The 13,704-nt window shown below is 39.0% G+C and overlaps 1 protein-coding gene across 1 annotated transcript in view; it reads left to right on the forward strand.

The window, feature by feature from the left end:
- Positions 1–13,704, forward strand: part of LOC128706526 (neuronal acetylcholine receptor subunit alpha-7-like) — a 1,070,503-nt gene that overhangs the window by 981,892 nt on the left and 74,907 nt on the right. Inside the window, exon 9 of the mRNA XM_070087766.1 lies at positions 13,242–13,420. Within this exon, the coding sequence (XP_069943867.1) occupies positions 13,242–13,420 (179 nt within the window). The remainder of the gene's footprint in view (positions 1–13,241; positions 13,421–13,704) is intronic.

The raw sequence follows: 13,704 nt of genomic DNA on the forward strand, positions 1-13,704 counted from the left end.
CATGTGTTATATGTTATCATAAAATATGCACTCAAATTAATTAAAACTAGCAGCCATAGTTATTTGCTATACAATTTTAGCACTACTGAATGTAAATTATTATATTTGTTATGTCTGAACTACTTATTTGAGTATGATACATACATGACTGCAGGAGTATCTCCGCGCCCCGAGAACCCACATTGCAGTAGGAGAAACTTACTGAATCGAGCAAAGTTACGCTTACCACAAAATATGTAGTGGAAATCAGACTCATCCTCAGGGATACTGAAAACTTTATGTAGGTTAAAAGGCAAAATTGATGTCGGTATGTTTTATATTGCAGAGACACTTAGAGCAGAGAACCCTATATTTATTCGACATTTCGGTCACAGGATCTGTATTAGTCAGTATATTTCAGCGATTCACTCTAACCACAATCTTGGATAAATCACCTCAGCTGTTACCAGCACGCATGTTCCCTCTTCATCTCTGTATCTGCTGAACAGGATCTCAGGTGGAGGTATAATTATACAGCTCCTCAAATTTTGTGTGGTCATACCTGTCCTAAGCTCTCTGGGGGTTAGCATGGGGTGTTACTGAGCACCATGGCTTGTTGTAGTGTTTTAGAATCTCAGGTTAAAGTGTTGAAGGAGGAGGTTCTACTTCAGGAGAAAAGTAGGAGGCCGATGCTTGGCCTGTATGCCTCTGGGAGTGAGTGAGTGAGGAGAGGGGAAAGAAGAAATGATCACCAGCTGTGAGAGTGGCAGCTGCTGTAAGTGGAAAGTGGTTCACAGCTCAGGAAGAAGGAAGATAAGGAGGGTTAATAGAGAAGATGTGAAGGTAGGAAATCGATTCTCTGTTCTCCAGAAAGAGTGTACTTCAGTCGTTAGTGAGGTTAAATGTATCACTTACTTCTCTGCTAATCAAGGTAAGAATATTATAATTGTAGGAGATTCTCAGGTAAGATATATGGACCGTGCTTTTTGTAACAGAGACAGGAAGGTCAGACAGAGGGTGTGCCTCCCAGGAGCTGGTGTTGGTGACACAGCTACCAGGATGGATAATATTATGTCAGGTAATGGGAACAAACCCATTTTCTGTCATAGTGCTGGGGGTAATGACATTGGGAAGGGCAGGAGACAGGAGCTACTGGATAAGTACAGGTCAGCCATAGAAGTAGTCACGTCTAAGGGAGGAATCCCAGTCATATGTAGCATCTTGCCTAGAAAGGAAGTAGGCAATGAATGGATGTCTAGGGCAATTGGTATAAATTGCTGGCTAAACAGGTACTGCAAGGAACTTACAATCCAATTCATTGATAACTGGAACAAATTCTATAGCAAACGTGATATGTATGCATGGGATGGGGTTCATCTCTCTTGGGCTGGAGTGGGTGCATTAGCCAATTCGATTGAGGGGGTAATTGATGACTTGTCTAGGATTTTAAACTGATAGATTATAGAGGTACAGGTGTTTGTGGGAAACAACCAGACTGAAGTATTAGGGTTGAAAACAGCAGTTATTACCGGGATACCTCAGGGATATGTTTAAAAGACAATATTCAAAATAAAGTTGCTAGTAAAGGCAAATCAATTGATCAACAAACAAAGAGAGATAGTAGAAGGCAACGAGTGAGTAGCTCCCTTAAGGTTTACTACACAAATAGTAGGAGTCTAAGAAATAAGATAGATGAGCTAAGGTTACTTGCAAGTGCAGGTAATATAGATATTACTGCTATAACAGAGACATGGCTCAACCAGAAAGATGGAGAAATGCCTTCTGAATGCAACATACAGGGTTATAAATTATTCCACACTGATAGGGTCAACAGGAAGGGCGGTGGAGTGGCGATGTGTGTCAGAGAAAATTTAAATTGTTGTCTTAGACATGATATAAGATTAGAAACATCGGACACAGAATCTGTTTGGCTACAGTTTCTCGAGGGTCGTGACAAATTAATTTTGGGTGTTACAGGACGAAATTCATAAGGCATCTAGATATGAAAATGTTGTATTAATGGGAGATTTTAACTTCAGACAAATTGATTGGAACATTGTGACAGGAAATCTTGAGTTTAGTGACTTTCTTGATACGGTTCAGGATTGCTTTTTAAAACAGTTTGTGGCAGAACCAACTAGATGAAACAATCTGCTTGACTTGGTTCTTGCCAACAAAGAATCACTAATTAATAATCTTGAGGTTAATGATAAGCCTGGGGAAAGCGATCACAAATCACTTAGTTTCAAAATATCATGGAATTACTCAGATAACTGCAATCAAATCTCTGTCCCAGACTTTTGCTTGGCCGATTTCATGGGACTGAAAAATTACCTGGGTGGGCTAAATTGGGAAATCCTGACTATGGGTCAGGTAGGTGGTCTTGGTTGCCAATATGACGTTTTCCAGAGCATAGTTCTAGCTGCCCAGACAACTTTTGTTCCGAGTAGGAAAACTAGATCTAACAAAAATGATCCCAAATGGATGAACAATAGATTAAAACATCTCATTGGTCAAAAGAGAGGCATATATAGGCGTATCAAAAGTGCGAATGGGCAGTTAAAAAATCAATATATTCAATTAAAGAGAGAAATAAAAAAAAAGAATAAGAAAAGCAAAAGGCGATTATGAGGCTAAGGTCGCAAGGGATTCAAAGACTAACCCAAAAGGGTTCTTTCAGGTATACAGATGTAAGATTAGGGACAAGATAGGCACACTTAAGAGTAATTCAGGTCAGATCACTGACAATGATAAGATATGTGTGAAATTTTCAATACTTACTTCCTCTCAGTTTTTACCCAGGAAAATACTAGCGAAATTCCAGAAATAATAAATTAGTTAGAACAGGACGATAATGAACTATGCACGAAAGCAGTAACTAGTCATATTGTTCTCATACAAATAAAGAAATTAAAACCTAACAAATCCCCAGGCCCTGATGAACTGTTTGCAAGGGTGTTAAAGGAATGTAAAGATGAACCTAGCATTCCTTTGGGTAATCTTTTCAAAATATCACTACAAACTAGCATAGTGCCTGATAAATGGAAAATGGCAAATGTAATACCTATTTACAAGGCAGGTGACAGGTCCTTAGCTTCGGGCTATAGACCAATAAGCCTTACCTCCACAGTGGGAAAATTTTTGGAATCAATAATTGCCGAAGCAATTCGTAGCCATCTCGAAAGGCATAAATACATTAATGAATCTCAGCATGGTTTTACAAAGGGGCGTTCCTGTCTTACGAATTTACTAACTTTCTTCACTAAGGTATTTGAGGAGGAAGATCATGGTATTGAATATGATATTGTGTATACGGACTTCAATAAGGCTTTCGATAGAGTTCCACATCAGAGGAAACTTCAGGCACACGGAATTGGAGGAGAAATTTTTTCCTGGGTTGAGGCATGGTTGACAAATAGACAGCAGAGAGTTTGCATAAATGGGGAGAAATCAGAATGGGGGCACGTCACAAGCGGTGTTCCACAGGGGGTCAGTGTTGGGCCCCTTGTTGTTCACAATTTACATAAACGACATAGATGAGGGAATAAATAGCGACATAAGCAAATTTACTGATGACACCAAAATAGGCCGTCCAATTCATTCTAATGAGGACATTAGAGCACTCCAGGATGATTTGAATAGACTGATGCAGTGGTCTGAGAAGTGGCAGATGCAGTTTAATATAGACAAATGCAAAGTTCTAAATGTTGGACAGGAAAATAACCATGCCACATATAAACTAAATAATGTAGATCTTAATATTACAGACTGCGAAAAGGATTTAGGAGTTTTGGTTAGCAGTAATCTAAAACTAAGACAACAGTGCATTAGTGTTCGCAATAAAGCTAACAGAATCCTTGGTTTCATAGCAAGAAGTATAAATAATAGAAATCCTCAGGTTGTTCTTCAACTTTATATATCTTTGGTTAGGCTTCATTTAGATTATGCTGCACAGTTTTGGTTACCGTATTACAAAATGGATATAAATGCACTGGAAAACGTACAGAGGAAGATGGCAAAGTTGATCCCATGTATCAGAAATCTTCCCTATGAGGATAGACTGAGGGCCCTGAATCTGCACTGTTTAGAAAGGCGTAGAATTAGGGGGGATATGATTGAGGTGAATAAATGGAAAACAGGAATTAATAAAGGGGATGCAAATAGCGTGCTAAAAATTTGCAATATAGACAGGACTCGCAGCAATGGCTTTAAATTGGAAAAATTCAGATTCAGGAAGGATATAGGAAAGCACTGGTTTGGTAATAGAGTTGTGGAAGATTGAGACACTTATGCAGCATATGGAAATCTTTATTCAGGAAACGTTTCGCCACACAGTGGCTTCATCAGTCCAATACAAAGAGGAAGGCGTAAGGAGAGGAGGAGAATGAGGTAATCAGTCCCTCAACCTGGAGTCGATGTGTTCAGTCCATCAATCTACAAGATTGATGGACTGAACACATCGACTCCAGGTTGAGGGACTGATTACCTCATTCTCCTCCTCTCCTTACGCCTTCCTCTTTGTATTGGACTGATGAAGCCACTGTGTGGCGAAACGTTTCCTGAATAACGATTTCCATATGCTGCATAAGTGTCTCAATCTTCAACTTGTCGGTTTTTCAAACCATTCATCACAATAGAGTTGTGGATGAGTGGAACAAACTCCCGAGTACCGTCATAGACTCTAAGACGTTGTGTAGTTTTAAAAATAGGTTGGATAAATACATGAGTGGGTGTGGGTGGGTGTGAGTTGGACCTGACTAGCTTGTGCTACTAGGTCGGATGCAGTGCTCCTCCCTTAAGTGACGTGTCTGACATCACTTGGTCAAGGCACTGGCTTAAGCCGGTGGGAGAATTGAACCTGCCTCGCATAGGCTAGTAGGCCTGTTGCAGTGTTCCTTCTTTCTTATGTTCTTATGTGTCGTATTGGTTTACTCAAGCGCGCATATCCAGGAAGACCTTGCATACAGCACCTTCTTTTAGGTGTTCCTCGTTTTCGTTGGCTTCAAAATTGAGCTGTTGTGACGATAGTCACCAGCGGGTGGAACAATGACTTAACTGAAATTCAACAAAAATGTGAAACACAGAAAATAGGCGCTGTATATGTGCGGCCCTCCAGTATATGCGCGCTTAAGTAAACCAGTAAGACACATGAAAATTAGACACATATACAATATCTGGGTATCTTTAATGTAGACGTTTCACCATCCAGTGGCTGTATCAATACAAATTCTAGGACATAATATGAAGACAGTAAAACTACATACAAAAGATGAAGTAATCAGTCACTCAGCCTTGGAGTTCTTGTGAAGAGCACCGTCATGATGAATCTGGGGCACAGGCAAGAAGGCTGGTGCTTATATCAGGTGAAAAGGGGACGGGTAGCAGACGAAGGCACTGTCAATAATAATAATAATAATAATAATATCTTTATTTACTACAAGTACATGTGCATGGTATACAGGCCTAGCTGACATCAGTGACACACTACTACATAGAAAGCCCCTTGTTATGCTCCGCATGTCGGGCAAATTAGGTCAGTGTCCCAAGATGCGACCCACACCAGTCTACTAACACCCAGGTACCCATTTTACTGATGGGGAACATAGACAACAGGTGGAAAGAAACACGCCCAATGTTTCTACTCTGGCTGGGAATCGAACCCAGGCCTTCGCCGTGTGAAACGAGAGCGTTAACCACCAGGCCACCAGAGCCCCCTGGTAGGGAAAATGGTAGGGAAAATTTCCCAGTGGGAGTATGTCATAGCCAAGGGACGGGTTAGAAGAAGTGAAGTGAAGAAGGTTGTGGAGATGTCCTCTAAACCAAGATTCCATGACGTTGAAGTGTCTGACACGTTCTACATGAATGGTATAACATACCAAGAAGATGAAAATTAGACACATATGCAACATCTGGGTATCTTTTATGTAGACGTTACGCCATCCAGTGGCTCTAAGCCACTGGATGTATTGTATACCATTCATGTACAATACGACACATAAACACGAAATTTGAGGAGCTGTATAATTATACCTACACCCGAAATCGTGTTCAGCTGATACAAAGAGGAGGGAACATGCGTGCTGGTAAAAGTTGAGGTGATTTATCCAAGATTGTGGTTTAAGAGTACCGCTGGAATATACTGATTAATACAGAACTTGTGAACAAAACGTTGAATAAATATAGGGTTCTCTGCTATAAGTGTGTGTGTGTGTGTGTGTGTGTGTGTGTGTGACTTAATTATCAACCTTCATGGCCCACGTGTAGTAGATAAAATTTATCGCTAACATTCTGATATGTGTTCATTCTTATACGGTGACTATCAGCTTGTTCATGTTTACTTTCACTAATACATAATTGTGTCTGATGTAGACACAAAATGCCATACACTGCTATTTTATGGAAACACATAATGGCTGAGATGTTAAAAAAAATTTATTAATCTTAAATTTCCGCTCTAGCACTTCTGTACATTTTCTAAGGAAGGAAACATGTCAGAAATTCTGATGAAGAAAAGGTTGAGGACAAAAACGTGTTAAGAGTTTCACTATAAAACCAATAAGTCTAACAAATAAGTGTAATGACCTCTTCTTCATCACTAAGGTTATAACATGGCACTTGAAGTCAATAATTAGACATTAGTTTTATTAAAATATTTCAGTACTTTCGCTGCATTCATGGAAATATTGTTCATTCTCTTTGTAAATATATTTTTGCACTAAGAGTTATTGTAACAACTTTCGGTTCCCAATAGTCTCTCTTAAGCGTTTACGCCGTCAGACATTCACCCACACTTTGCCTAGTTGCAATACACAACAATGATTAGCACACACACACACACACACACACACACACACACACACACACTCACACCCACACACACACACACACACACACACACACACACACACACACACACACACACACACACACATATATAAATAGCCACGGTGAAATAATAGCGAAATTCCAAGAGCTTTCGTGATTTCTTACTTTATCAATATACTCCACATTATTCCTTGATAATGTGAAAAATCATAATATCGCTTGAAATTTTACTATATATTCACTGTGATTGTTTTGCATATTTTGATTTCATCTGTTTACTGTGATCTTATTGCATATATATATATCTATCTATCTATCTATATATATATATATATATATATATATATATATATATATATATATATATATATATATATATATATATATATATATATATATATATATATATATATATATATATATATATATATATATATATATATATATATATATATATATATATATATATATATATGCATGCATGCATGCAAACAACCACTGTGAAAGGATACTGAAATTCCAACGCTTTCGTGACTTCTCACATTATCTTTGATAATGTGAGAAGTCACGAATGCGCTTGGAATTTCACTATCCTTTGACAGTGGTTGTTTTGCATATTCTGATATCACCTGTTTACTGTGATCTTATCGCATGTATATATGTATATATATATATATATATATATATATATATATATATATATATATATATATATATATATATGTATATATGTGTGTGTGTGTGTGTGTGTGTGTGTGTGTGTGTGTGTGTGTGTGTGTGTAATACGATCACAGTAAACAGGTGATATCAGAATATGCAAGACAACCACTGTGAAAGGATAGTGAAATTCCAAGCACATTCGTGACTTCTCACATTATCAAGAACTATAAAACACAAAACATCAACAAGAAGGCATATAAAGGGGCGAGACTATAGCTAATAATCACGTCACCATAACAAAAACCGCACCTCACAGTCGCGTGACAACACCCGATTCTGTGAAGCGAACCTGATACTCCAACAAAGCATTAAGATTTTCTATTTTTTTTAATGAATCATTACATTTTTCCCAAATTTTATTATTATGAATGAATCCAATTTATATATATCAAAAGAAATAGTCATATTATTCTCTTTATTATTATTATAATCAAAAAGAAGCGCTAAGCCACAAGGACTATACAGCGCTGCAGGGCAGGAAGGAAGCGAGGGCATCAGGTGGCAAAAGGGAGATGGATGAGTAATAGGTTACGGATAACAGCGGGGTAGTGGATGGTGAAAGGGTAAAGGGCAGCAAGAGACTGAACTAGAAAGGGCTGAGGGGAGAGCGAAAAGTATCATCAGAGTTTGTGGAGTAAATCAGTCGTTGTCAAGAAGTCAGTGAGAGAGTCAGGATTAAAGGAGGGTCCATCAGCAAGAAGGGAAGGTAAAGAGAGAGTAGTAGAACGAAGACGACGTTGGAGGTAAATTCTGCGTGCTCGTTGATAGAGAGGGCAGTCTAACAGAATGTGGCTAATCGATACTGGAACTTGACACTGCTCACGGAGAGGAACAGGGTGCCTCTCCATGAGATACCCATGAGTAAGACGAGTGTGGCCAATGCGAAGGCGGGAGAGAGTGGTCTCCCAACCTCGGCACTGATGACAAGAAGACGGCCAGTAACCTATACTCGGTTTAATAGAATGAAGTTTGTTACCGAGCAGAGTTGACCAACTTTGTTGCCAACGGGTGCGAAGGTGGGTAGCTATTGCAGCAAAATAGTCCAGAAATGGAACACCTCGATAGGAAATTGGTAGGTCATGTACTGCTGACCGCGCAGCAGTGTCTGCCTGTTCATTGCCCTGTACGTCGACATGACCAGGGACCCAACAAAAAACAATATCTTTATGTTTGGTAGAGATACAGCGTAGCCAAAGTTGGATACGGAGAACTAGGGGATGAGATGTATCAAATTTTCGTATAGCCTGTAGAGCACTAAGGGAGTCTGAGACTACTACAAATGATGACACAGGCATAGATGCGATACGAATAAGTGCTGCAAGAATGACATACAGTTCAGCAGTAAAAATGCTAGCTGAAGATAGTAAATGCCCCCGCACGACGCTGTCCGGAAACACTGCTGCGAATCCGACGCCGTCTGAAGACTTAGAGCCATCTGTGTACACAGCGGTGGCATGAGAATGGGAGTGGAAGTGATCAAGAAAAAGAGAGCGGGAAGCCACCGTAGGCAGTTGAGCTTTCGAGCAAGGGAGTGAGAAAGAACAGACCCGAACAGCTGGAACTTCCCAGGGGGGTAGGGAAAAGTGAGATGCTACATGAACATATAAAGGTGGTAACTGAAGGGAAGACAAGAGTGAATGTAGGCGAAGAGAAAAGGGACGGAGCAAACAGGGGCGGCGAACGAATAAAGAATGTCTACTAATATCGGTGACCATTCTATAAATGGAAGGATTGTGTAGATCGTGAGAGTGTACATAGTAGCGAAGGCAATGGGCATCACGGCGATCAGACAAGGATGGAACATTCGCTTCTGTATAGAGGCTCTCAACAGGGGAAGAGCGAAAAGCACCAAGGCACAAACGTAATCCTTGGTGATGGATAGAGTTAAGGCTAGAGAGAGTAGCAGGAGAGGCCGCGGAATAAATCTGGTCACCATAATCGAGTTTCGATAAAACGAGGGCTGAATGTAGGCGAAGCAGAGTTCGACGATCAGCTCCCCAGGAAAGATGAGCAAGGGTTTTAAGAAGGTTCAGCCGGCTGTGACAAGTTGCCTTCAGAGAGGTAATGTGAGGTTTCCAGGAATAACCTATGGTCAAAGAGAAGGCCTAGAAACCTGACTGTATCACGTTCGGGGATACGGGAGCCATAGAGATACAAAGGATGATCGGAGATAACAGAGCGTCTAGTGAAAGTAATTTGGTGAGTTTTGGTACTTGAAAATTTAAACCCATGCGTGGTGGCCCAAGTGGAAACACGGTCGACCGCATGCTGGAGAGAAACTGCAATAAGATGACAGTCAGCACCTGCACAAGCAATAGCGAAGTCATCAACATAGAGTGATGACCAAATATTGGGTGGAAGAACAGAGGCCAAATCATTTATAGCAAGGAGAAAAAGTGTTGTGCTTAGAACACATCCCTGAGGGACACCTTCAGCTTGGACGAAGTCCGGGGAAAGAACATTATTGACTCGAACACGGAAATGTCTGTCAGTTAATAAAGTTCTTAAGGAAGGATGGTAGATTGCCTCGGAGGCCTAAGGAATGGGCCTGGGCCAAAATATTATACCTCCAAGTTGTGTCATATGCCTTCTCAAGGTCAAAAAATATGGCAATAACTGAGTGATTAATCGCAAAGGCATTACGAACATACGTATCCAAGCGTAGTAAGGGGTCTATGGTAGAACGACCCTTACGAAAGCCATATTGACTAGCGGAGAGACTGTTGTGTGTCTCTAAATACCACATTAAACGTCGATTTACGAGACGTTCCATCACTTTGCAAACTGCACTAGTAAGAGCGATGGGACGATAGTGGGAGGCATCATGTCCTGTAGTACCCGGTTTGCGGAAAGGGAGAACAATGGCAGATTTCCACAGCTGGGGAAGAACTCCTTGTGCCCAAATAAGATTGAAGAGGTGTAAGAGGACTACAAGGGCTGACCGATGTAAATGTTGTAACATACGAATATGAATGTCGTCAGGCCCAGCTGCCGATGATCGGCAAGCTGAGAGCGTTGCCTCCAGTTCTTGAAGTGTAAAAGGCACATTATACTGTTCTTCTCTGAGAGAAGAAAAGTCCAAGGGTACTAACTCTCTGGCAGACTTTGAGGAAAGAAACGAGGGGCATAGATGGAGCCCTCGGGAAATACGGACCAGATGTGTGCCAAGTTCAATGGCAACGTCGAGAGGGTTTGCTACATCAACACCAGCGACCCGTAGAACAGGAGCCGGGTCAGGAGAGTATTTACCACTCAATTTCCTCACTTTTTTCCCAGACTGTACTCATAGAAGAAGCAGAGGTCATATTATTCTCAAAACTGCTTTTTATGAAACATGATTCTGTTATATTCCTGTCGACCATGGACTTGCTTGATACAACTTTCTTAGCTTTTTGAAAATGAATTGGATGGTTAAACTCTCTCACATGAATAAATAGAGCATTAGAATCTTGTCCAGTTCTAATGCTATATTTATGTTGTTTTAATCTTAGTTGAAGAATTTTACCAGTTCGACAGTAGTAAACTTTATCGCATATTTTACAAGGAATCTTACAGCCACATCAGTCAACATATTGGTGAGAATTTTTTATCAAAAGTTTTTTTTATTGTATCAAGATTTTTAAATACATCTTTGATATTAAAAGTCTTAAGACGGGAAGGCATATCAAGTTTTCAATGTAAGGAAGAACCAACATATTTATAGTTGAATAAGGTTGGTTGTCCCTTTTTGGATTGTAAAATGTATTTCTAGCTATTTTAAAGGATTTATCAATTACGTTTCTTGGGTATTTTAGATTATTAGCTATTTCATAAATTTTGGAGATTTCTTCATCTATGAAAGCGCTTGGAGTTTCGCTATTTTTTCATAGTTTTTTTGCATATATATATATATATATATATATATATATATATATATATATATATATATATATATATATATATATATATATATATATATATATATATATATATATATATATATATATATATATATATATATATATATATATATATATATATATATATACACGGATATTTGGATGAAATTACTAATTGCGAACCTTTATAACAACAACAACAACAATGACACTTGTGACATTACAAACTGTTATTCTGACAAATTTCCTCTCTTTATAGAGTATTACCAAATAATTTTCTTGCCAAAGTTCTACTCAGAGCGGAACGTTGTCATCATTAAAGCTTGGTCTGTATCATGTATTTATGTCTTATCTAAACTTATGATTCTTACAGTATTAAACATTTTGACTGTTATGCTTATATTGTATTAATATTGGTAGAATTACTGACAAAATGTTAAGTAAAAGGACACAAATGCAACTAATGTTACATGTTATCGTGGCAACGTTTCGCTCTCCAGGTGCTTTATCAAGCATTTAGCTGTAACGGCTTTATAAAGTTCCTGGAGGGCGAAACGTTGCCACAATAAAATGTCACATTAGTTACATTTGTGTCTTTTTACTTAAGATATTCTTATATTATTTAACGTTTATGTTCTAAACATTCAGTCGTCCACGGTTCTGATTGTTACAGCTTTAATAATCGAGTCTTCCACGATAAGCAAGGTTAATAAATTTGTAAAAGTAAAGCTTAAATATTTCTAATATTTTTAATGTACTTTATAAATTTTTTTAACTTTGAAATAATATGGATGAGAAGGAAACTACACTGTACTATCAGCTACCTACACTATGATATAGAGGTGGATTACACAGCGCCAGGCCTATACTGAATACAATTTTAAAAATGTAGCCGCTGTTTGCATAGTTGTTTCTCACAATTTTATCTTCGAGCGCATTCTTAACCTACTCATACTCCTAAATGCAATACCTTTGAAGGATTTTTCTTACTGTGATATTCACGTGCATGTGAAACTGACAGGCATTTCAATAGCTACGTTACATAAAGAACATGAGCGCACAATACCATGACTGGAACAATACACAAATAACTCACATACAGGAGAGATATAGGAAAGCTTACGACGACGTGGCGGTCAGACTTGGACCGCTCACAGTCAATGATCCACGTCAGACGTAAACGTTGTCGTAAGCTTTTCTCTCACTCCTATGTGCGGGTTATTTGTGTAGTGTGCTATATTACACATGGTGACTTTGGCACCTAGACGATGTATTGAAGTTTAACCTCCTGCATAAGTTTAGTTTGTTAGCAAGACGTTATTGGTTGAGCTGTGGGCGAAATGATGCGGCTCTTGTAACGATGAGAGAGACTAGAATATCTGCCCCTTTGCATGGAAATATAAATAGCAGATGAATTCAATACATATATTTATATACATTCCATAATGTATAGTGCAGTCCTCGGCAGCAACATGCATACACGAAATGACTACTTTTTCAAAATTTTTCATATTGATTTTTGTTTATATTGGTACCCGTTCTGGCATTGGAGTTTTACGTCTGGAAAATGGTATGTGTCCAGTGTTTTAAAAGCTCCCTGATAAATCTGCAATGACTGAGAAACATACACTTTAATCATAATTTAATCTCATATGTAGGATTTACAAGAAAGAGTAACTTATAGACAAAAGAGTATCGTTAGTATTTTTAAGACTCTTAGTGAAGATAGCAAAAATAAATTAATTAGAAATCTTACTTTTAGATCACATTAAGTTACATTCTGAGTAAGGAGCTTCCATGAAGAGGTTAAACTAACGCTATGTGTCCCCCACTTTGCAGCGACGTACTTCAACTGCATCATGTTTATGGTAGCGTCGTCTGTGGTGCTGACGGTTGTGGTGCTCAACTACCACCACCGCAAGCCTACCACCCATGCCATGCCGAACTGGGTAAGTGGACCTCTAGGACAAGCCAAACAAGATTCCTCCCAATGTGAAGCTGTCAAGATGCCGCGATGGGTAAGCTTAGACGAGATCACCAAGCTTCGCAAAAATGCCTTCCGTACCCAGCTATTCTTCCCTCCTATTAAAGCTCTCTCTCCCTCTCTTCTAGCAGTGGAGTCTCTTCTTAATGGGATGGTGTAGATACTATTAACTAAACAAAATTAACATAATAATTCCTCCACCCTCCACCCAGCATCCGTCCTTGTAAATGTGTATGTCTCCTCTAAGAGAGTTTTTATTACTGCTGTCAATATCATGCTAAGGTCTACACCTGACTTTCATACAATGGTGCTAATACT

This window comes from Cherax quadricarinatus, chromosome 2, assembly GCF_038502225.1.
Source record: "Cherax quadricarinatus isolate ZL_2023a chromosome 2, ASM3850222v1, whole genome shotgun sequence".
Taxonomy (NCBI): Eukaryota; Metazoa; Arthropoda; class Malacostraca; order Decapoda; family Parastacidae; genus Cherax; species Cherax quadricarinatus.